This window comes from Prionailurus bengalensis, chromosome E3 (genome assembly GCF_016509475.1).
Source record: "Prionailurus bengalensis isolate Pbe53 chromosome E3, Fcat_Pben_1.1_paternal_pri, whole genome shotgun sequence".
Classification (NCBI taxonomy): Eukaryota; Metazoa; Chordata; class Mammalia; order Carnivora; family Felidae; genus Prionailurus; species Prionailurus bengalensis.
The window spans coordinates 41,589,474-41,612,582 of NC_057357.1; the positions used below are offsets into that span (position 1 = coordinate 41,589,474).

The 23,109-nt window shown below is 52.3% G+C and overlaps 1 protein-coding gene across 4 annotated transcripts; it reads right to left on the bottom strand.

The window, feature by feature from the left end:
• Positions 1-578: 578 nt before the first annotated feature.
• On the bottom strand, positions 579-23,082 carry FAM234A (family with sequence similarity 234 member A). 4 transcript variants are annotated; one of them, XM_043561169.1, is made up of 13 exons: positions 22,687-23,036; positions 22,337-22,448; positions 9,712-10,012; positions 6,354-6,470; positions 5,859-6,050; positions 4,727-4,857; positions 4,034-4,166; positions 3,635-3,764; positions 3,140-3,280; positions 2,735-2,810; positions 2,346-2,507; positions 1,767-1,869; positions 579-1,675 (listed from the first exon to the last, which is right to left on the bottom strand). In XM_043561169.1, the coding sequence occupies exons 3-13, from the start codon at positions 9,977-9,979 to the stop codon at positions 1,464-1,466; spliced, it is 1,665 nt and encodes a 554-aa protein (XP_043417104.1). In that variant the 5' UTR covers positions 9,980-10,012; positions 22,337-22,448; positions 22,687-23,036; the 3' UTR covers positions 579-1,463. The 4 variants fall into 4 exon arrangements, with proteins under 4 accessions (XP_043417104.1, XP_043417106.1, XP_043417103.1 ...); XM_043561171.1 differs by lacking the exons at positions 22,337-22,448; positions 22,687-23,036 and adding an exon at positions 23,051-23,082; XM_043561168.1 differs by lacking the exon at positions 22,337-22,448 and having other exon boundaries at positions 22,687-23,082.
• Between the last annotated feature and the right edge of the window lie 27 nt (positions 23,083-23,109).

The following is a 23,109-nucleotide window of genomic DNA, read 5'->3' on the forward strand; positions in this document are numbered from 1 at the left end:
CTGCACCACTCTCGGGGATTCTCGTCCGTGGACTTGCCACCACAACCCTGCGGGGCCTGAGGCTGTGCGGACTGGGCGGCTTCTCTCCGCAACGAGGGGCCTGCTCCGTGGCAGAGGGTGCCCCCCGCGTTGTCCCTCCCAGGCTCCTGTCTGTGCAGCTGGGAAACGGGCTTTCCATACCTACGTGCACACAGGAGCTTCCCGCAGGATTCTCGGATAACCACTCTCACCTCGGTTCCAGAGCTGTGTCTCCCTGAAGCCCCCCCTGCCCAGGCTCCTGCCGCCTGCACAGCTGCCCTTGGAGTACACAGGGGTGCTCAGGGGACCCTGCCTGTCCTGCTGGGGGCATATCCACGTCCACAGGCTGGGTTCCTGACTTGAACTGGAGAGACCAGGGAGGGGTCTTCAAACCTGAGCTGCACTTACAGGCCAAGAAGCAAAGCTCCTCATGCCCCCACTGCTGATCTGGACGGGAACTGGGTAGAGGGTCCCCCACCTCTTCCGTGATCCAGCAGCCTGACCAGCACCAAATCCCCTTCACCCCTTTGGAGCAGACACATATGAGGCGCATGCTCTCAGACAGTGCAAATCATTTATTCCGGCTTCTTCCGGTGGTACTCAGGGTCATCAGGGCACACTGAGCCCCACAGAGCACCGCGGTAGGCCTGGGGCACAGCAAGGCACAGAGGTGAGTCCTGCATCAGGTGACACTGCCAGCCAAGGACTTCTGAGCACCAGGAGGAGGCCAGGCACTGGCCAGGGGTGTGGGGACCCCCGAGGGACAAGCAGCTCCAGTGTGTGTTGAGGGGGTACAGACTGACCCCAGTGTGGGCCTTACGGCCGGTTCCTCATGACATTCACAGCACAAGGGTGAAAATGCCCCTCAGCGCATCCATGAGCAGCAGGCCAGCCTCACGGCTCCAAGGCATCCCATTCCTCACGGGCCTGTCAAAGGGGCCCCCAGGGCAAGTGTCCACCAACCACACCAGAGTCTAACCCCCCCTTTGCTCTGAGAAAGGCCAGAAGCTGGAATGGCCTCAGGGCCCGGCTGTTGCCCTGAGGCCACCGCAGGCCCCAGGGAGATGTGCAGACAGGGTGGGTGCAGATGGGACGAGGGAGGGGACTTCTGTAGGCTGGGGCTCTTCCCAAAGCCCTGGCCCCTCCAGCCAGGTGTGGACCAGTGAGAGTGGTGCTGTAGGGCCCAGCTGTGCCCAAGGCAGCCCAGAGAGGCCACGGTGAAGGCAGCCGGCCATGAGTAGGACCCCAATGGGGCAGAGCGAGGACCTGCGGGGACGTGGTGTGCGGCGCGTGAGGGAGAGGCCCGGCCATCCCCTCACCCACGCACGTCCCTGGGCACGACGGAGACGAGAGGGGTCAGCGTGCAAACCGAGCGAAAGACCGATGTCCCACGGTGTTTAATCTCAGCAGCTGGAGTCTCTCGCACCTCGCTGGCCACCAGGCGTCTAGGTCTCGCTGCGGTACCGCAGGCGGGAGAACCGGTCCCGGACCGCCTGGTCACTGTCGGGCCCGCCCTCGGCCAGGCGAACCACCCTACTGCTCGGGACGAGGTCCCGCACCTTGTGCTTGGCTACAGAGACCACGCCAGGAGCGTCTTGGCGAGTGGGGCCCGTCAGGAGGACGTAGGCAGCGTGGCGGCTTGGCTCAAACAGGACCGCTACAGGAGACACAGCCGTCGCGGCAATCAGGACCAGCCAGAGGAGACCCGACAGGAGGCAGGCCCTCGGCCCACACGAGGCCGCGCTCACCTTGGAAGGCAACGATGTTGGCGGAGATGTTGGCCAGCTCCAGCAGGACGCCGGGCACAGTGGGGTGGAACATGTACAGGCTGTGCTGGGTGTCTCCGAGCTCCTAGAGCAAGAAACGGCAATGGAGCGTGAAGCTGATGAGGCCCGTGGCTGTCACCAGCGCCAGATCGGAGAAACTAAGCGTCCTGGGCTCACTGCCGGGCCATGTTGTGCCTGCCGTCACAGGACACCGTGACAGAGCGACCCTGCCCAGAGCTGTGTCCACAGGGTCCTCCACTCTGCACCCACCTTCCGTTCCTTTTCTTCTGACCTGACCCCGATCCTTCTCAGGAATGCTCTGGTTGGAAATCTGCGCCTGCCCTCCTTGACGTACCCCTGCTTCTTCCCCAATCCCCATCACCTGCTTGAGGCTGACGTCGGCCCTGGCCTCCTTTGTGGCCCACCCACCGTCCCATGGCTTCTATTTATGTGTGCACATGCAGCCACCCATTTAGCTCCCGGGTGCCTCAAGGCAGCACCCAAGCCTGGCCTCTGGTCTCTGGCCCTGGCATGGGCGTGTCCCCTCTGCGCCTGCCCCACCTGTACTGTCTGGTTGGTGCCCATCAGCTCGTGGAGACCCCAGAAGAAGAAGGCTGAGCGGTGGTCTGCGGTTGGCAGGCTGGCGGACTGCGGGTCCCCGGGGAGGCCCGGGAGGGCCTGGTTCCATAGGACGGCCCCTGTGCTGAGGTCCAGGAGCAGGATCTAGGGTGGGAGGGGGACAGTGTAGAGGGTTGCAGGTGGGGCTTGCACAGGCCCACGGGCCCCAGCTAGGCCAGCCCCGGAGGAGCTACTCCCCGAGGGCCACCAAGGTATCTCGTTGAGGCCTCTCCTGTTCCGGCTCAGTCTTCCAGAGCGGCCCCGTGGGCTGTGCAGACTAACGTCCCTCAACTATGAACAAAGGTGGGGCCTCGAAAGCAGGTGCAGCCAACCTGTCTGTCAATGCCGGTTCCATTTTCAATGACCACAGCCAAGGTGTCAGGTTTGTAGTAGCCAAGGATGGGTCTTCTGCAAGAAGACAGGGCAGGAGAGTTCGCACAGGACCTCTGTGAGGAAACACCTGGGAACTGGTATACCCCCCGGTCTTCCCCTTGGCCACACCTGCCCACACCAGGGCCAGCACGGAGGCTGAGGCCAGGGCTGAAAGGACTGCGCCAGCTCCTCCAGTGCAAGAGGGGTGACACGGTGTCACCAGGTGATGGGCAAGAGGCTTTGGGCAGAAGCACACAGGCATCCCCCCGCCAACAGCAGGCCTCGTCCCAGGGCTGCAACCAAGGGACAGGCTGAGCGCGCCTGGCCTGTAATCGCTGTGCGGTTCCTGGAGAAAGACACTGTACCTCAGGACCCGGGCTGCGCTGAAGATCCACCTGGGTGCCAGCTCCTGCCCGTCCAACAGCACACAGGCTTCTGAACTCACGAGGAGGAGGTCCTCACCCACTTTCCCTGGAACGGTCATCAGGTAGCGGATGGCTCCAGGGCTAAGGGAGGAGAGAGCCAGAGGCATGCGGCTGGGACACAGAGGTAGGCAGGACCCACCCCCATGGGCTGCTTGCTGGGCTAAGTCTCTCCAGCTCCCAGCTCAGCCCACGCTCCCTGCTTCTCTGGTTTAAGAGGAGTCCAGACCCTGGCTGTATACAGAGATGAGGGTGAGCCCACTGTCGGGGACCTACCTTCCCCATTGGCCTTGTCTGAGATGCTGTAGGCCCGCTTCCTGAGTCTGAGCCCAGGGCAGCCCTGGAGCCCAGCACCAGCCAGGGCCTCGCCCCTTGGCCTGCTCGACGGCTCCAAGCACTGGGATGGGACCACCTGTGCCATCCGCCACCCAGACCAACCTGTGCCAAAGCAGCCCGTGGGTGGTGGCGTTGAGCATGCCCTCCCAGAGCGGGTCTCTCTTCAGTGGGCTCCCTCTCCCGGTCACCGTCTCATGGAGACCCTTCACAGAGCGACCACAGAGGGAGCTTGCTGTTGGAAACACAGAAGTGCCTCGAGTTGCTGCTGGCAGGAAGGAGTCCCCTCACGAGCCCTGCTGCCGGGACACAGGTGTCCTCCTTGAGCCTTGGGTGCGGAGACCCTCTGGTTTCTGAGCCTGTCAGTGACCAACTCGTGTCTCTCCTGTAAGGGTAGGAGTTGATATGCCTCCCCACGGTCCCAACCCCACCCCCAATCTGCTTTCTCAGAGGGGCGTGGCTTCCGTGAGAGGGACAGTCCTGGAAACGGCAGGCACGACATACCGCAAGGGAAAAGGATGTAGTGAGCACCCATCCTGGTGACATGGAGGAGGGAGCCACTGGTCCCACCCACACCAAGGCTGCCTCGGTGGCCAATCTGGTGACCAGTGCTGCCTGAATAGATGTAGCCGCTAACCTGTAACACAGAGGAGAGGGGGGTAAAACCTTCCTGGGAGACGCTGGCAGCCCCATGCCAGCCTACAGGGCCCCACCCCCGAGGCTGCGCTGGTCCAAATGGCTCTGCCATTCTTGGGAAGGCCCAGAAGCTGCCCAACAGGGACAGAGCCGCCCCAGCCGGCCAGTCGGCAGGTACCAAGAGCACAGGGCCCTGAGTGAGGCCCCTGACCAATGGTCAGACCCAAGTTCTGCCAAGAAGTGAAAGCGGACCGGGGCGCCTGGGTGGCTCAGTCGGTTAAGCGTCCGACTTCAGCTCAGGTCACAATCTTGCGGTCCGCGAGTTCGAGCCCCTCGTCGGGCTCTGGGCTGATGGCCCAGAGCCTGGAGCCTGCTTCCGATTCTGTGTCTCCCTCTCTCTCTGCCCCTCCCCTGTTCATGCTCTGTCTCTCTCTCTGTCTCAAAAATAAATAAACGTTAAAAAAAAAATAATTAAAAAAAAAAGTGAAAGCGGACCAAGGGCAGAGAAGAGGCCTGATGGTGAGTGGGCCGCGGTGAGCCAGCTGGTGGGGGGAGCGGTACCTCCTTCTCCTCCTGGGTGAGAACCAGCAGGTCTGGAGCCCCGTCAGCATCGACGTCAGGCAGTTGGAGTAAAGAGCTCAGGATGGAAGCGTTCCCTCCAAAGCTACTGGGGTGGCTCCACAGGGTCTCCCCTAAAACCAAACACGTCGCTTGAGTGCTGGCCTCCAAATCCCCTTCTGCCTCGTCCTGGCAGTCGCACAGCACCCACATGGAGAAATAGAAAAGCCCGCCAGTGGGAAGCCAAAGGCAAGGGCAGTGTGCACACCACTGGCTGTCCAAGATGCGGTCATGCACCAGGGTGTCAGAAGCATTGTTTCTGGAACCAAAGAGCTCCGTCTTCCTTTGTTTTTCATCCATGTCTTCTCACGTTTGGTTCTAGAACATCTGAAGGCCAATCCTGACCCTCCCGCCTGGAAGGACAGGGCTTGACCTCGACACTTCCCAAGCGCCTCAGGACCCCTGACTACCGCTGGGATCACAGGTGGACCCCTGGCCTCCATGAAGGCGCCTGCGCACAGAAGGCAGAGAAGGAAGGTGCGTGCTTATGGCTGGACCCACAGAAGCCCAGCTCCGACAGAACAGCTTCTTTCTTACCCAGGTACAATCCTGTCTACGCTCTTTCTTAAGACGAATTCCTCTGTTCTTAAAGTTTTCCAGGCTGCTCTTTGTTTTCCTCTATACCCTCAAAACCACAACTGGTAAGGGAAATGCTAATGCTCAGCACATCTAGTGTCAAGGCGCAGAATTCCAGAAGTCCCCGGTGAGGGATGGGGCTAACCACAGCCTGTTACATTAAGGCCCGGGTACAGACACCGTGCATCCAGAGCCCTGGGAGGCCAGGACCTCCCCTGTGGGCTCAACCCAGGCGCTGGCCTGGGTGCTGCGAAGGGCAGCCCCTCTGAGCTCCCCATCTCTGCTGGCCTGGCAAGACTGAACCAGGAGGTGCCAAGACAGGGTGAAACGTGATGGCTACATCAGGGTAGCAGGGCGTGACTGCCAGGAAGCGGTGTCCCCACGGAGGTTCCCTCCCACTCTGGGAACCGTCTTCCCTATCCCGCCCACTGGCCCCGAGAACACGGCTGAACCTCCTGAGGGCTGCCTGGTGTGGGACCTCCCGTGTGGAGCCGCCTACCTGTGAACACGTCCACAGCGACGAAGGAACTGGGTCTGCCCACGAGAATGCAGGCAGACGATGTCCTGCTGCCCTGTGGCTGTGGGACAGCACACTGCACAAGGGCGCCGTCCTGGGCTGCGGGCCTCTCCCAGAGCACGCTGCCATTGGCCCCTGACACAGCGGCCACAAAGGTGCAGGGGGAAGAAAAGCCTGGAGGGGAGAGACCCAACTCTCTGGGGCGTGACAGGCCCTCTTCCCCACACCCCACTCCTGGGCCCAGGCCGCTACCACTGGGCTCACGGGGACCCTAGTGCTGGCCCCATGGGGTCAGGAGCCGCACAGAGGCCAGGGTGCTGGGACCAGGGCTGCCCCCTTGTCTCCTCCTAGTCCTGCTGGGAAGGGCAACGTGCCGGGTTACAGAAACGCCACCATCTGTTTTCCTCAAAGGTGGCAAAGGGGGGAGGATCCCTCCACCCACAGCAAGTTCCTCCTTTTTCAGATAAAAACAGTTACCTTCGTCAGCGCAGGACAGGTTGGAATTGTTGCTGCTGTTGGTATTTTTATACAGAAAGAGAACGTCTTGGATCCTGTCCCTGTTTATGTCTTCTGTAGCCAGAAAGTCATAGGTGACTGAGAAAGAAAACCACAGAGTATAGTCCTCAGGCCGTGCCCGGTGTAAAGGCCAGGCCAAGTCTGACATGACTCACTTCTTTTTTTTTTTTTTTTTAAATTTTTCTTTTCTTTCCTAAGTCATCTCTACGCACAACATGGGCTGGGGCTTGAACTCACAACCCTAAGATCAAGAGTCGCACACTCTTCCAACTGAGCCAGCTGCACGCCCCTGGCTCAACCTACCTCTGGGCTCCCTGAGGCTTGGCGCCAGTTAGCACCTGCCAGCATGAGGCCGCCATAAGAGCAGCGGCTTCTTCCGAGCACACATGTCCTTCACGAACACGACAGATGAAATGTCAGGCATCAGCAGGACGCTGGGGTGCACAAATGCGTCCTCTGAACACCTTTTATTCAGGAAGGAATCCCTCCCGACATCAGTCTGGGGTCCAGGAGTCCGCACCCCACTACTCGTCAGGGTCTACGTCTTCCCTTCGTTCAAGGACTCAAATCAAACACCGAAAGAATGAAGCTGGGCCCTTCTCCTACACCATATACAAAAATGAACTCCAAATGGATCAAAGACCTAAATTTAAGAGCTTCCTAGAAGAAAATATAGAGAAAAGTCTTCCTGACACTGGATTTGGTAATGATTTCTTGGATGTGACACCAAAGGCACAGGCAACAAAAGAAAAATTGGGCAAATTGGAGTTCATCAAAATTTAGAACTTCTGTGCATCAAAGGACACTGGCAAGAGTGTGAAAAGACAACCCACAGAGTGGGAGAGAATATTTGCAAATCAGATATCTGATGAGGGACTGATACCCAGGAGAGAGAACTCCTGTCACTCCACAACCCAGTGTAAAAACAGGCAAAGGACTCAAAGAGACACGTCTCCTAAGAAGAGAGAGAAATAGCCATGGCACCCGAAAGATGCTCAACATCAGCAGCAATTAGGGAAATTAAATCAAAACCATAAGGAGACACTACCTCATACTTTTACCCAAAATAACGGACAACAGGGACTCGATTCCCACACAGCGAAGTTCACTGCATTACTCACAGCAGCCACCAGGTGGAAACATGCCAAGTGTCCACCAAGAGAAGAAGGGATAAACCAGACGCAGTCCACACACAGTATATAAGATTCTCCCATAAAATGGAAGGAGATTCTGACACCTGTTACGACACGGACAAGCTCGAAGGGCATTAGACTCCGTGAAAGCAGCCAGATACAAAAGGGAAAATACTGTATGTACAGAGTTTCTGTTGAGATGATTAGAACTTCTGGAAAGGGGCACCTGGGTGGCTCAGTTGGTTAAGTGTCTGACTTAGGCTCAGGTCATAATCTCAAGGTTTGTGATCATGCCAGCAATGTGGAACCTGCTTGGGATTCTCTCTCTCCCTTTCCCTCTTCCCCTCCCCTGCTCGCATGCTTGCTCTCTCTCTCAATCTCTCTCTCTCTCTCTCTCTCTCTCTCTCTCTCTCTCTCTCTCTCTCGATAAATAAATAAATAAACTTTAGGGGGAAAAGTGGACTAGAGACCTAAGTTGAAGAGCTAAAACTATAAAGTTTCTAGAAGAAAATACAGGAAAAAAAAAATCTTCACGGCTTTAAATTAGGCAGAGTTCTTGGCACCAAAAGCATGATCCATAATAAAAAATATACACCTGACTACATCAAAATTTACATCTTTTGTGCTTTTTTGGAAGACACCTTCACAAAAGTGCAAAGACAAGCCACAGACTGGTTGCAAATATTTGCAGATCATGTATCTCATAAAAGACTTGCATCTACGATATATAAAGAACTTGTATAACTCAAAAATTAAAAAATCGTATCTTTCAAATGAGCAAAAGGTTTGAATAGACGTATACCAGAGAAGATTCAAGAATGGCAGACACCCTGTGAAGAGATGCTCAGCATCGTTGGTCACGAGAGAAATTCAAATTAAAACCACGACGGGATACCACTTTATATCCTCTGCTGGAACCAGAAAGGCAGATAACAACAAGTATTATCAAGGACGTGGAGAATCTAGAATCCTCTCCAGCCCTATATAATTATACAGCTCGACATTTACCAGGAAAGCTAAGCATGAACTTACCATCAGCGTCAACAGTTTCACCTCTAGCAACCCACCCAAGAGACATGAGAACACGTGTCCGTGCAAAGACTGTCCGTAAATGTTCACAGCAGCGTTAGCAAAGCCAAACGATGAACAACCCAATACCCACCAATGGGTGAACAGATGAACGATGCGGCCCACCCCCATGGAGGAGCCCTGCTCAGCACCAGAAAGAACAGGGGGACATGCCGTGAATAGGGGGACAGACTTGTCTCCGTGCGGGAGGCCAGGCTCCCAGATACAGGTCTAGTGGCTTTGTTCATGTGAAGTATCCAGAAAAGGCAAGTGTGTGGACACAGACAGCGAACAGTGGCTGCCTACGTTGGGGGAAGGGGAGTGGGGAGGACAAGAAATCTTGTCGGGATGACGGAAATCCGCTACAACTGGAATGTGCTGATAGGTGCACAGGTGCTCTGTGAATTGACTAAAAATCACTGAGTCCTATACTTAAAACAAGTAAATCTTTTGACATATAAATTATACCTCAACAAAAGCTGCAAAAATAAACACAGAGACATACATTATTCCTCCTTCTCAAAATGAAGCATGAAACCTGAATAAAACGGGCTGTGGGGGTTAGATGAGAAACCCCCTCTTCCGCCCCTGGCCGCGGTCACGGAGCCTTGGTGGTGCCCACTCGTGTGCACACTGCAGGCGCCCCCACCGTGAGATGAGGCAGAGTGTCGAGTGGGGCTGACTCGATGGCTTTTCGTAAAGGCCACGATTCCACACTGTGGATTTCATGAGAGACACCGAGTGTGCTGGATCCGGCTCAGCCGCCCGCAAGTTAGCCGGAGCGCTTCAGGAGACCGGGCTCCCAGATCTGAGGATTTCAGTTCACCACGGCCTCCCCTCTATCTGTGCTGCCCGGTGCTCTGTTTTATTAATTTTTAAAAATTCCAAAATGTAACCAAATGGGCGGCTTTCCTTGATTGACCCAACCCATCCTTCCTAAAATGAAAGCAGGCCACCACGCTGCCAGGGTCGTGCCCCACGTTTGCCGAGAGGCTGCTCTACAGGCCTTACGGTCCCAAGAAAAACCTGGACGCGGGACTGGCAGCCGCTTCGGGCTGATTCTTGCTTGCAGGCCACCCTGGACTTCAACGCTCCCCTCCGCCCACTCCCAGGCACACCTGCTGCATTGTAGTAGACCCTCCATGTCCCCTGGGACGCGGGCCGGTCCGGACAGGGGATGATGAACGAGACCACGAACACCACAAAAAGGCAGACAAACAGTGAAAGAAAAAACGCCACTGTCCGGCAGCCGGAGAGGCCGGGCTGCCGAGGCAAGCCTTTCAGGTTGTCCTCCTTTGTCGTTTGGCTTCCCAGATTCTCCTGCAACCTCTTGTCTTCGTTCTTCAAGGGATGGATTTCAGCTTCTAAGTCCTTGCTGCCCATCATCGCGTGCACATCCCAGAGTGCCGCTCCTGGTCACTGCGTCAACAAAACAGGGACAGTCAAAAGGTTGCCGCACCGGACAGCCGTCCGGGGCTCCACTGCGTTTGGCCTCTCAGCCCGGTTGCAGCCGTGACTGCGGGCCACCGGCCCAAGAAACAAAAGCTCCACGAATGTTTAGGGTGTCACAAATCCCACCTAAGAAAATCTTTAATTGGCAGACCGGTTGTGTGGAGCCAGCGGGCAGGGAAAACTTTCACCCCTCACACTCCAGTGTCTCCTGCCTGCTGACGCCGCGGCAAGCCCAGGGAGGGCAGGGCGGGGCCGGGGCCGAGGCTGACAATAATAAACCCATGTGTCACACATTAACAAGCCTGGCCAGCGCAGGTCTGGGCACGCCCGACCTGCCTCCCACCAGCCTGAGGTACCGATGGAAATGGTGGCCCATGTGGGAAGGTTGGGGTAGCTTTAATTAAAAAAAAGAGAGAGAGAGAGAGAGGGGTGCCTGGGTGGCTCAGTCTGTTGAGCATCTAACTCTTGACACCAGCTCAGGTCGTGATCTCGCAGTCATGAGATCGGACCCGGCACCGGGCTCCACGCTGAGCGCAGAGCCTGCTTGGGATTCTCTTTCTCCCCCTCTCTCTCGCTGCCCCTCCCACTCCCGCATTCTCTCCCTGAAAATAAATAAGTAAACATTAAAAAAGAAAAGAAAAGGAAGATGACAAGTGTCGGTGAGGATGTGGAGAACGTGGGACCCGGTGCAGCTACTGTGGAGAACAGTCTGACAGCTCCTCAGACGTCTACACAGAGTTACCCTATGATGCAGCAATGCCACTTGTAGGTATACACCCGACAGAACCGAAACCAGACTCACACAAAAACTTGTAAACAAGTGTCCATGGCTTCGTTATTTGTAACAACCCTAATGTCCCTCAACAGATGGATGCAGCAAACGCGCAAATCCACACAATGGAATAGTCTTCGGCGGTAAAAAGCAATCAGCACCGACGCCTGTGGCGACATGGATGAACCTTGGAAACATCGAGGCTCCGTGAGGTGCCCAGACTCCAGACTCGGCGCGTGGTATGACTCCGTTTACGTGAAATTGTTCGCAACAGGCAAACCCATAATGGCAGAAAGGAGATGGCTAGGTACCAGGGCTGGGGACAGGCAAACAGGGGAAGACTGCTAGTGGGTGCAGGGTTTCCCACTGGGGTGATAAAAACGGTGGCCATGACTGCAAAACACTGTGAATGTGTTCCATGTCACTAATGGTAAATTCTAGATGTTAAATGTTAAGTGTATTTTGCCACAATTTAAATAAGAAACCAAACGAATCTGTGTGCATCCTCCTTAGTGTAGAGACATGATTTTTAAGGTCTTGGAAGTCAGAAAAGGTGTGCCTGTCCAAGGTAATGAGTTGGACACAAGAGAATCAAACAATGACTCATGACCAAGGACCTCATTAAACGCAAACAGCTGGCATGGGGTGGGGGAGTGGGGCAGGAGCGTCTGGAGGAGTAGCTAGGGAAAGAGCGGAAGCAGAACCTGGGATCAGGCCTGACCTTCGGGAAAGATCTAGATGCTGTGTCTGCAAGGGAAGGATAGTGGACGCATTTGCAACACACATTCCTTTGGCAAAGGACAGAAAACCGAACGAGGGCTCGGAATGCTAAAATACTCCATTTTACAGGCTCTATCCGTGACGTTCTCTTACTTCAGAGCTTTAACACACAGGTCAGGAAGCTCAGGGTCTCTGAGCTGTAGCTGCCCTTATCTGTCAGAAGCAGGGTGTCCAGCAGGGCACAGTGGGAAGGCACCCCAAGACTATGTAAGAGCGAGGCCTCCATTCAGAGTGACACAACTACTCACAGGGAGCCTACAGCCCTGGTTTCCCAGACCCACCTTGTGGGAGGAGCCTCTGGACAGCCATGGGCCCGACTGCTGACCAGTCTGCCCAGGGAAACTGCTTTCAGGAGCCCAGGCGACTAAGGAGCATGAAGCCGCTGGTGACATGCTCTGGCTGAGGGACGCAGGTCCTCCCTGGCCCTGGTTCTTGGCCGTGGTTCCACCTAAGAACCACTTTCACAATCCTGATGCCACACCCCGACCACACCCCGAGTAAATCAATCTGGGCAGTGGCTCCAGGCAGGAGCTGTGGTTAAATGCTAAGCAAGAGATCCCAGAGCGCAGCCAAGTGGAGCAGTACTGGCCACGAAGTCTGCCTTTCTCTGGCTCTGGTCACTCCCCTTCGCCACTGGTGACAATGAGATGTTGTCTCCTGTCTTCTGGCCCCTGAAGCAGAGGGAGACCCCACCTCCCACTGCCAGCCTGGAGGGAAAGCACAGCAAAGGGGGAAGGACTTCTCCCTTCAACCACGTTGCTGGACGGTGTTTTCTGGGCGTTCTTTTCCTTGGAATTCTTGGTAAGCTTCAGTAGAGCAAATCCAGATGCAGACCCCAGCCTAGGAGGCTGGACTGCTCCTTCCCTGATCAGTCTCTGAATCCCTAAGCTACAGGGGTCCCTAAGACTAACAACAGAAGACAGTGGCAAACAATGATTATAGATGTTGTTTGGAGTTTTAAGTCAGCAGTAAATACACATGATACATCTCCGAAAGGTGCAGAAGTATAAAGCTCACTCCCTTCCGTGGCCCTCAGGCTTGAGGGGAAGCGTGCTACTGGTTTCTTACGGCTCCCTCCAGAAATATTCTGTGCACTGTCAGGCATAAAGTGTGTTTTTAAAATGTGACTGGAGCAGTTGGCCTGTTAGCTCAGTTGGTTAGAAGAGCCGAGTGATAAATCCGAAAATTATGTGGAAACTAAGCCCAGACTATTCCCTTGTTTCCCCTGCATGGTTTACGTTGCTAAATGAGACCAAATGGTGCATCTCATGGCAAGAACAGAGGGAATATTGCCATTTTCTCAATGACCTGGCTTTTGATTGGGAGCCCAGCTGAAAGAACGCACATTTCCCCCACACCACTGCCTGTTTCCGTGACAAGACTTAGAAGCAGAAAGGGAAAAAAACCCTCCATATGGTCACCAGTAACAGGAGGTCGGGTGATGTGCCTCTTGTCGGCATCTACAACCTGGCCGTGCATCAGAGACGCGAGAACAGGAGCCCAGGGCTTCCAGAGGTGAGCTCCCCTCCCCAGAGGCTCAGCTGGGAGTAAACCATTACCGCTGTGGGCTAGGCAAGCAGCTGTAGGAGACATTTTTGTGGGAAGCATCATTTGAAATGACAGATGTTGGCGTTTAAAACTGAACCAGCCACTAAGACATGTGCAAGGGCACAAACTGGTCTGAAACTGGGGTGCCTAGAGGGCTCCATAGGTTAAGCATCCAACTCCTGATTTCGGCTTGGGTCGTGATCTCACGTTTCATGAGTTCAAGCCCCACGTTGGGCCCTACACTGACAGCACAGAGCCTGCTTAGGATTCTCTCTCTCTGCCCCTCTCCAGCTCTGTCTATATAAAACAAACAAACAAACAGCCAGCAGCTTTCTCTGCTGTTGGTTTTAAAATGTAGCCATTTGACTATTTTTATTTTTATTTTATTTTTTTCAACGTTTATTTATTTTTGGGACAGAGAGAGACAGAGCATGAACGGGGGAGGGGCAGAGAGAGAGGGAGACACAGAATCGGAAACAGGCTCCAGGCTCTGAGCCATCAGCCCAGAGCCCGACGCGGGGCTCGAACCCACGGACCGCGAGATCGTGACCTGGCTGAAGTCGGACGCTTAACCGACTGCGCCACCCAGGCGCCCCAATGTTTATTTTTTTTAAAGTAATGTGTGTCTGACATGGGGCTCTAACTCACGACCCTGAGATCAAGAGTCACACACTCCACCAACTGAGCCAACCAGGTGCCCTTAAAAACCGTTTTTTTTTTTTTTTTTAAGTTTATTTATTTATTTTGAGGGGTTGGGGAGGCTCAGAGAGAGAGAGGGAGAGAGAGAGAATTCCAAGCAGGCCCCACACTGTCAGTGCTGAGCCCAACACAGGGCTTGAACTCATGAAACCACGAGACGATGACATGAGCTGACATCAAGAGTCAGATGCTTAACTGCCTGACCATGCAGGCGCCCCCTATTTTAACTTTTTAAACACATGTATCTTTCAGCAAGTGCATTGATGGGTCTATTATTGGTGATACTGGCTCAATAACCTCTTGTGGTTGATTATAAGTCATTGGACTGACATAAGCACTGTAACAGTACATGTTGCTAGTTATGAAATCGTCATAAAGAGAGGGGGCTCGTGGGTGGCTCAGTCAGAGTGTCTGATTCTTGACTTTGGCTCAGGTCATGATCCCAGGGTCGTGGGATTGAGCCCTGCACTGTGCTCCATGCTAAGCATGGAGCCTGCTTGGGATTCTCTCTTTCTCTCTTTCTCTCTCTCTCTCTCTCTCTCTCTCCTCTGCCCCTCTCTCTGCTCATGCTCTCACTCTCTCAAAACAAAACAAAACAAAACAAATCATAATCATAAAGAGAACATTCTGTCATGCTCCAGAACCTGTATATACTTTGGGCCGTAAGAACTGACAGTTTTGGGGCACCTGGGTGGCTCAGTCAGGTAAGCGTCCGACTTTGGCTCAGGTCATGATCTCATGGCTCATGAGTTTGAGCCCCATGTTGGGCTCTGTGCTGACAGCTCGGAGCCTGGAGCCTGCTTTGGGTTCTGTGTCTCCCTCTCTCTCTGCCCCTCCCCTGCTCATGCTTTGTCTCTCTGTCAAAAATAGATAAACATTAAAAAAATTAAAAAAACTGATAGTTTTATAACTTTGTAAACTGCTATTTATGTGTGAAACAAAGCAGGAAAACATATTGAAAAGGGGTTATGTTTACATAGGACTTACATAATGTGTGATTTTTCTTAGATGTAAACATTTTTAGTGCATATCTATGGACATTAAGTAAAATAATAACACAATTCCAGTGTTGTGCATGTTGTCAATGACAAAAATAAAACCAATATGAAAGTTTTAAAAAAGAGAAAGATTATTAGCACCAAAATAAAAGAATTAATTTCTTTCTTCTTAATTTAAGTCACGAGGAAGGGCACAGTCCAGCGGGGCGGCTGGACCTGGAGGTTCACCCCCTATCTGGGGCATATTACCTAGCCTCTGTGTCTGCAAGCTTCTTCCTTGCTCAAGAGATCTTAGCAAATTTAGATAGAAAGGCACTTTGTTGAAAAGAGATTGGACTGTACCCAGATTGATGGGAAGACTGGAGAACCACGTTCAGGACATGAGTGGACATCCAGGGACACCAGGTGCCCAAGACCACAATGAGACCACGGCCACGGGAGCGGTCCAGCTGGGAAAAGGCTCCCTGGCCCCCGGACACTGCATGGCCCCTCACTGTGGGCTCCTCCCAAGACAGGCTGGGCACCCCTCAAACCATCGGCTCTGCACGTCTCAGGCTGGGCTTTCCAGCATCGCAGGTGCCCTTCCCCTCCCCCATGCCTTCACCTGGGCCCCAGTGAGGCCCGGCAGCAGGCACACACAGCACAAAGTCCTACAGAAAAAGAGAACAAACCCTATCTGGTATCCGGAAGGAAAAACTTCTTTCAAATGTGGAGAAGTAACACAAAAATGTTACATGTGGGCTACCTAGTCCTAGGCTGAGCCACCTCATTGCCGGACGACATTGTTACACTGTGAGCAACACCAAGGCCTCACCTTGAGCAAAGGGTTACAAGGGTTATGTTTATACTGATATCAATAACAAACAGTCCTGAAAAGTGAGATTTAAATGCGCCTTGTGACGTCTTTGAAAATTCAAAAGGCTTCGTATGGAACGGGTGTCGGTAGGGCTGGGGCCAATGCAGAGGAAACACAAGCAGCTATGAATGGAGGGTTCAAGTGCAGGGTGACGGGACCACCTGGCTGGAATGTCCCGGGACATTCCAACCCCAATCCTTTATGACTCGAGGCTGAACCGGCTCCAGCTGCCATCTCTTTAAGAGCAAGCAGTCGCTGGATGTTCCTATATCAACCACCGGCTCCCTTGGATTACTCTGAACAATTTCTTTCTTCTTCTTTTCTTAATCATTAATAGAGTTCCAAGACTTTGTCCCAGTGAAATTAAAGATACTTTATAACAAGAGCACCTGGGTGGCTCAGTGGGTTAAGTGTCCTACTGTTGAATTCGGCTAGGGTCATGATCTCATGGTTTGTGAGATAAGCCCCATGTCGGGCTCTGTGTTGATAGTGCTGAGTCAGCTTGGGATTCTCTTTCTCTCTCTCCTGGCACCCCTCTACTCCCTCTCCACCCCTCCCCCGGTTGCAGACACACACATTCTCTCTCTCTACATAAATAAATTAAAAAAAAAAAAAACCACTTCATTAACAAATAAAAGATACTGTGATCCTTCTCTGAAGGTTTCCATTCTTTGAGAGAAAACTAAGTAGGGACCACACACCCAACCCAATAATGTAAGTTTATTTACCTAAAAACAGCTGAGGTGGACAGATGGAGAGAGGATAACCCCACTATCAACTCTTTCAGGAAATGACAGTAAATTACATCCAGCAGCTCTTCGCCTCTAGAACCCTGGAGCTGAGCTGGGGTCTCTAGGGCACAGCACAGGCACAGCCGCCTCGTGCAGAAATTGGCTGACTAGGAAGGGATGGGGGAGCCGGTATGGAGCAGTGGTCTGGGAGTCTTTTGTCCTGATGGGTCAGTTCTGTATCTGGATTGTCCTGCTGGCTGCACAGATACCTACTGGTGATAAAAATTCGCACAGACACACATACAAATGAGTGCATGTAAAAACTGGTGAGATGGGAGGGAGGGAGGTCTGCACCCTAGCTAAGTGCTTTGTGCCAAGGTCAATTTCCTGCTTTTGATAACTGTTCAGTTATGTAAGACTTTGGAGGGCATGAGGACGACTCTGCATGATTTTTGTAACATTTTGTGCGTCTATAATTAGTTCAAAACAAACAGTTAAAAAAAAGAAAGCCTTTGGCAAGAGGGCGGGGGTCAGAGCATCATACAGGCCAAGAGGAAGAGCCAGCTTCCCCACAGGCGGCAGTGGTGACGCCTCTAAGCTCCCTTATGTGGAGCTCTTTTGTTCTAACGCCAGGGAAGTCTCTGTGCTTTGTTTGGTTTGGTTTTGGTGGAATGTCAACAGCAGTGGAGTTCTGCGGTGCTTCTGATCCAAGAGTGGAATCTCTGACCTGCCACAGTTCTCTATTTCAAGACAATGCCCTAAAAAAACAAAAACAAAAACAAAAACAAAACAAAATAATGCCCAGCTTTCTGAAAACCACCGCAAGCAACCCTCTCCCTTCCCACAGTGGCAAAGGAAGATACGTGTAGTTCTACAGCCTAACTCGCTTACAGAGGTTCCCCAAAACACGCAGAGCACAAAGCAAATGCCGGAGTTCGTAAGGGTCATGAAAGCCCAACAACATAGTGATAATGTAAGTGCCCAAAGGACGCGAGATTTCGCTGCTGAGTATCCTGCATCCTCTACCCAGCACACGAAGGCTTGCTTCAGAAAGGAGGTGTGGAAAAGAAAAGAAAGAAAGAGTGTGTGCACTCTGGAAGATTAAAATCAGGCATAAGCCAATAGCCAAAAGGTTTCTCAATCCCAGTGTAATCCTAACATGACGTATGGGTGGGGTCCCAGAGTGAGTACTTTGCACATTCCTATGACTTCTGTACACTTCTCAGTCTTTCTTGTGCAGAAGGAGAAAACTTTCAAAGGAAAGAACATAATGTTTCTCGATGCAGTCTTACCCCAACCGGACGCCCCGCCTGGTTTTCAGCCTCGTCTTACTGCATACCTGCACCCTTCCCTGACACAGCCGTGCCTTCAGCCCTCCGCCACCTGGAGAACCTGCAGGGCGAACAGAGATCTGGTGGAGGATCCGGGAATACGATACAAGATTCTTCTCTGCTGGAAGCAGAGAAGCTTCCGGACTCTGCAGAGCGTGTACTCACTCTGGCCTGCCTTTAGGAGCAGGGTCAGCAGAGAAGTCTCAAAGCACCGGCAGGCAGTGCCGGGCGGGGTCTGCGTGTCACCTGTGGAGCGCCGAGGACAACGCTGGAGCCGAGAGGCCCACTTAGAAGGACAAACCTCCTCCCTCCCAGCTCGGAGTCTGGGGCACTGTGGGACACCTGGTCACGACCTAAGTAGGAGAAGTGGCTCAAAGTGCCACCCTGATCGGAACAGACTGAAAAATAAAGCGCCCAAGATTTCTCCCCAAACTGTGTATGTCTATGAACTCCAGGTTTTTTTCCCTTTTTCAAAATGCAACCTCTGTTGTTAAATTCCGCATAAAGAGAGAATAAGAGGGGTGCCTGGGTGGTCAGTCATTTGAGTGTCCAACTCTTGATTTCGGCTCAGGTCATGATCTCACGGTTTGTGAGTCTGAGCCCAGTGTTGGGCTATGTGCTGACAGCATGGAGCCTGCTTGGGATTCTCTCTCTCTCCCCTCCCCTCTCTCTTTCTCATTTGCTAGCACAGACTGATGGGTTTTAAATAACCACACCCACTTAGCAGAGGCCTCTGCCAAGTCCCACCTGGGGTCAAAATGTTCATCTATATGCTAGTGAAATTAAATGTGAGAAGCAGAAGGGAAGTCCTTGGGGACTGTTAACATATGTTAGCACCGACTCAATAAATTCAAAAGGAAAACATTCCATGTTTGTGTGCGTATGTGTGTGAGAGAGAAATGAAATGAACACTTTCCAGCTACCAAAATGGAATTAAGACCCTTTTATCTAAAATAAAAGCTGTTGGGCACCTGGGTGGCTCAGTCGGTTAAGCGTCCGACTTCGGCTCAGGTCATGATCTCACGGTTCGTGGATTCAAGCCCCGCGTCGGAGGCTCTGTGCTGACAGCTCAGAGCCTGGGGCCTGCTTCGGAGTCTGTCTCCCTCTCTCTCTGCCCCTCCCCTGTTTACACTTTGTCTCTCTCTTTCAAAAATAAATAAAGATTAAAAACACAAGAAGAGATCTGAATCTTTATCTCATTTGCATCCAATATTCTTTTCTGCTACTTCTAACAAGTTGCTGATCCTGAGGACAGAAAACAGAAAATGACTCACAGTATTTTTGAGACTGTCATTGACTGGAATTTTCTCCCATAAATTCTGAGTTATCCATGGTAACTAGAATCCTACTTTTTAATTTAATTTCAAGTAAAAAGCAAAGCAACGAAGAGAAATGTGAGAGATAAAAAAGAAAATGTATCAATATGAGACACATCAAGGAAGAAGGTACTCTAGGACAGCCTGGAGTGACATGAACATGTCTGGTTTCTCCCACACATCACTCTCGTGGCTCCAGGGAGCCACTGTGGGTGTGTCTGTTTAAGGCCACCGTGGCCGCCACCCCTGTCCTCCACCTGAACACGGGCTTTCCATCCAGGTGGAAACTCTGATCACAGGGAAGAATGAAGTCAAACAACAGTTCAGGCAGATCATCAACATTTCAAGGGGGCAGGAAAACTACAGTATTTGCAGAAAAGGCGCCTCCTTATCCTGCAAAGGCTCTTTCTCTAGGAACAGTTTGCTGAGTCAGAGAGAAAAGAAAACTTAAATTAGAAAAGTCTCACCCTAATTGTTTTTTTAATGGACAAAGAAAGCAGTAAAATTCTGGCAAGGGCGTGGGCGCCTGGGTGGCTCTGTAGGTTAAGCGGCCAACTCTTGATTTCTGCTTCAGGTCTAAAAGGTAGTTGGTGCACTTAAAAAATCGTTTTAAACTAAGTAAAATTTTTGTTTAGTTTTAACTGCATGTCTTAAAGTCATAACTTTGGTTTTATAGGAGAATTTTGAGAATAACTTGGTACTACAGTTTTGTCTCTGCGAGGGAATAAGAAAGAGTGAGGGCCACTTCCATTTGCCATAACTTAGCACAGCCAAACGCATGCCGCCCATCACTCAGAAGAGTATCTCCTTCTGCCATTACTCAGCTTCACTAGGGTGACAATTTTACAAAGGGGACATTATTTTAATCAAGGGCATCTGCAAACTTAAATAAATAAAACAAAAGGAAGAAAGTGTCCTGGCACATTAAACAATGAGAGAGAAAGAGAGAGACAGAAATGCATTTCAGAGAGCAGAGGAGAGGCTTCGAGGGAACAGATAAGTTTTTGTTCTGTTTTGTTTTTTTTTTTTAATTTGAGGGAGAAAGAGAGCAAGAATGAGCCCCCCGTGTGGGAGAGGAGCAGAGAGAGAGGGAGAGAGAGATTCCTAAGCAGGCTCCACACTGTCAGTGCCGAGCCCAATGAGGGGCTTGATCCCATGACCCTGGGATCATGACCCGAGTCGAAATTAAGAGTTGGATGCTCAACTGACTGAGCCACTCAGGCACCTCAGATAAGCTTTTTAAATGAAGAAAGCATGTAGGGAAAACTTGGGGAAAAGCTCTGATTATAGATTGACTTTACCATCTAGCTTCACCAGTCACAGAAACTGAAAGGATCTGTAAAATGGATGGCTTAAAAGAAACTGAAAGATCACCCACCACTGTATCACTGGGATTTTTTGCTCTTAAAGTCTGGGTGGGAGTATAGTACATTCATGTCTTTCTGCTAGGGCCCTCTTGCCCTAATTCACGCTCCATTAGATTATCTTAAATTTTTTTTCTTTTTAATGTTTATTTCTGAGAGAGAGACACAGAGTGCAAGCAGGGAGGGGCAGAGAGAGAGGGAGACACAGAATCCGAAGCAGGCTCCAGGCTCCGAGCTGTCAGCACAGAGCCCGACGTGGGGCTCGAACTCACAAACCATGAGATCATGACCTGAGCCAAATTCGGACACTTAACCGACTGAGCCACCCAAACACCCTCCGTTCGATTATCTTAAAGGTAATCATACAGAACAGAATATTCTGTATCTCGTCACATATTCACTGCGCCTTTGTGCTGTCTGGCTTGTGAACTGCGTTTGCCCTCTTGGCTTGTGCTGTGACTTGACCAGGAAGGGTTACTGATTGTCAACACTTCCCATGCACTGGTCCTCCTGCCTGGGAAGCCCTGTCTCTCCAAGCCCCAGCTAGACCAGCGTCTAGCCTTAGGAAGTTCTATGTGAGCACCACTGATCCGGGTTAGCCGCCTTCCACCCCAGAGCACTCACGATGCCCCCAGGGCAGACGGAGAACCTTCTAGGGCCGGAAGGCTCTGTGGCACTCGCCGTACAAACACACGGTAGATGCAGCAAAGGTCAGTTAGATGGGATGGGAGCTCTTTGTGGGCCCCGTCCCTGGGCCAGAAGAGGCGGTAATGCAGCACGACTGTCTTCTGTATTTCAGGGACCATCTCTGCAGAGGCTTCAGGGGCTGTGATCGCTAACCAACTCTATAGCCAAGTGTCCGTAAAGCTGCTTGTTAGACACACAAGTCGTTTACGAACGTCTTTCCCATTAGGGAGCCTGTGTCATGGCCAAGAGTGGGCCAAATATTCTGGCAGCAGTTCAGCATGAGGCATTTGAGAGGCACCCACAATATCCAGCCAGGCAGCATGGAATGTTTGGCTGAGCCAAGCAGAAGGGAGACAATGACAGCTACAGTGTTCTGTTGTTTACAGATGAACAAGTATTTCCTCTCTTCACCAAGTAAGCAATCTGAAAACCCAGAACAGGCCCTCACTCATCTTATAATGAGAACAAATTTTAAGGTCACAGTTCCCAGATAAAGGCAAATGTATCACAGCATATGCGGTCAGCGCGCACAAGCCTCCACACACAGGTCCCTTCCTTCACAACCGCACAGATTTTTAAAGTGATTCAGCACAGTTCACAGTGCCTCCTAAGTGTAAGTTAAGGGTGAACACCTCTCTGCATTTCGGACAAGTAACTATTACACAAAATAATTTTTATAGTTTGTCCGGAAAATAGCACAGAGCAGCCTTTTTCCCGAACTCTAAGGCGGATTTTATTTCCTTTGACTGCCACACCAGGCAGGACAAGCATTCTAACCAGTGCAGAAAAGGACCAGAGAACGGGTAAAACACACAAACATCCACTCGATAGTCGGGGCATTTCCATTTCATCCTTCTCTGCTCTGTATTTTGTCTTTAGCATGCTCTATATTTCGCTTATTATCTGTATCCTTCCGTAGAAATGGAGCTCATTGAGGGCAGGAATTCTGTTTCGTTGAGGGCTACACCCTCAGCACCTAGAACAATGCCGGGCACCCAACAGGCACTCAGTATTTGTTAATAGAAGCTGCTCTAACTGCATGCTCCCCGTGAGATCCTTCCAATGAAGGAAGTGGGGCAATCCGGGGGTGGCGTCGAAAAGACATTGCCAGCCACTGCGTGGAGGTGAGCGCATAACACAAGCTCCTTAGCTGAAATCACACGATTTCTAACAGCACCCGAAAGTAATTGCAATGACCTATTCTGATACCTGATCAGTGTGCTCAAGGTCAGACTGTCACCGCCAGTCGGTTCACAGGGCAGCAAGGAACTCTTTCACAGCCGCAGTGCCCTTTTCCGTTTCAAACTGTGCTTTGCTTCTTCTGTTCAGTAAGACAGATGGGGTCTGGGTGAGTGACCTCCCCTATACAAGGGTAGATGTCAGCTGAGCTTTGGGTTACTTTGCCGGTCTAACAGGCAGGTCCTGATGAGAGGACCTAGGGGATTTCTGACTCTGGTGAGAGAATTCTCACGCCCATTCTGTTTTCGTATTTTTAATTATATTCAGGCAACCGATGCAGCACCCTCAGTAACGCAAACAGTAAAGGCTGGCTTACTTACTGTGCCGCCAACGTGGGACGGGCAGTTTCTTACTGGGAGCAAATCTTGTCTTTAGGAAAACTGGGGCTTGAGCTGACGGCCACTGAAGCCCGGGCTGCGGGAGTCGGACCTGCTGACCCGCTGGGGGGAGGACTGGAGGGCTGGCTGGGTCCGGCGGCAGCCTTTCCACCCACACCGCTGCACGAACACGCGTGGGCCCGATGCTGAGAGAGGCGGGCCACAGCGTGGGCAGGGTCCCTTTGGGCTGCAGTCTCTCGGGGCCCGATCGCCGAGGCGGAGAGGTGCGATCGCCAGCGAAGAGGCGGGGCCCCGCGCGAGCCCCACCGCGCGCACGCGCGAGGAGGACGAGGCCGCGCTCACTCACCTGCTGGCGCACTCCTCAGTCCCGCCCCCCGGACGTCACTTCCGGCCGGCCGGCCGGAG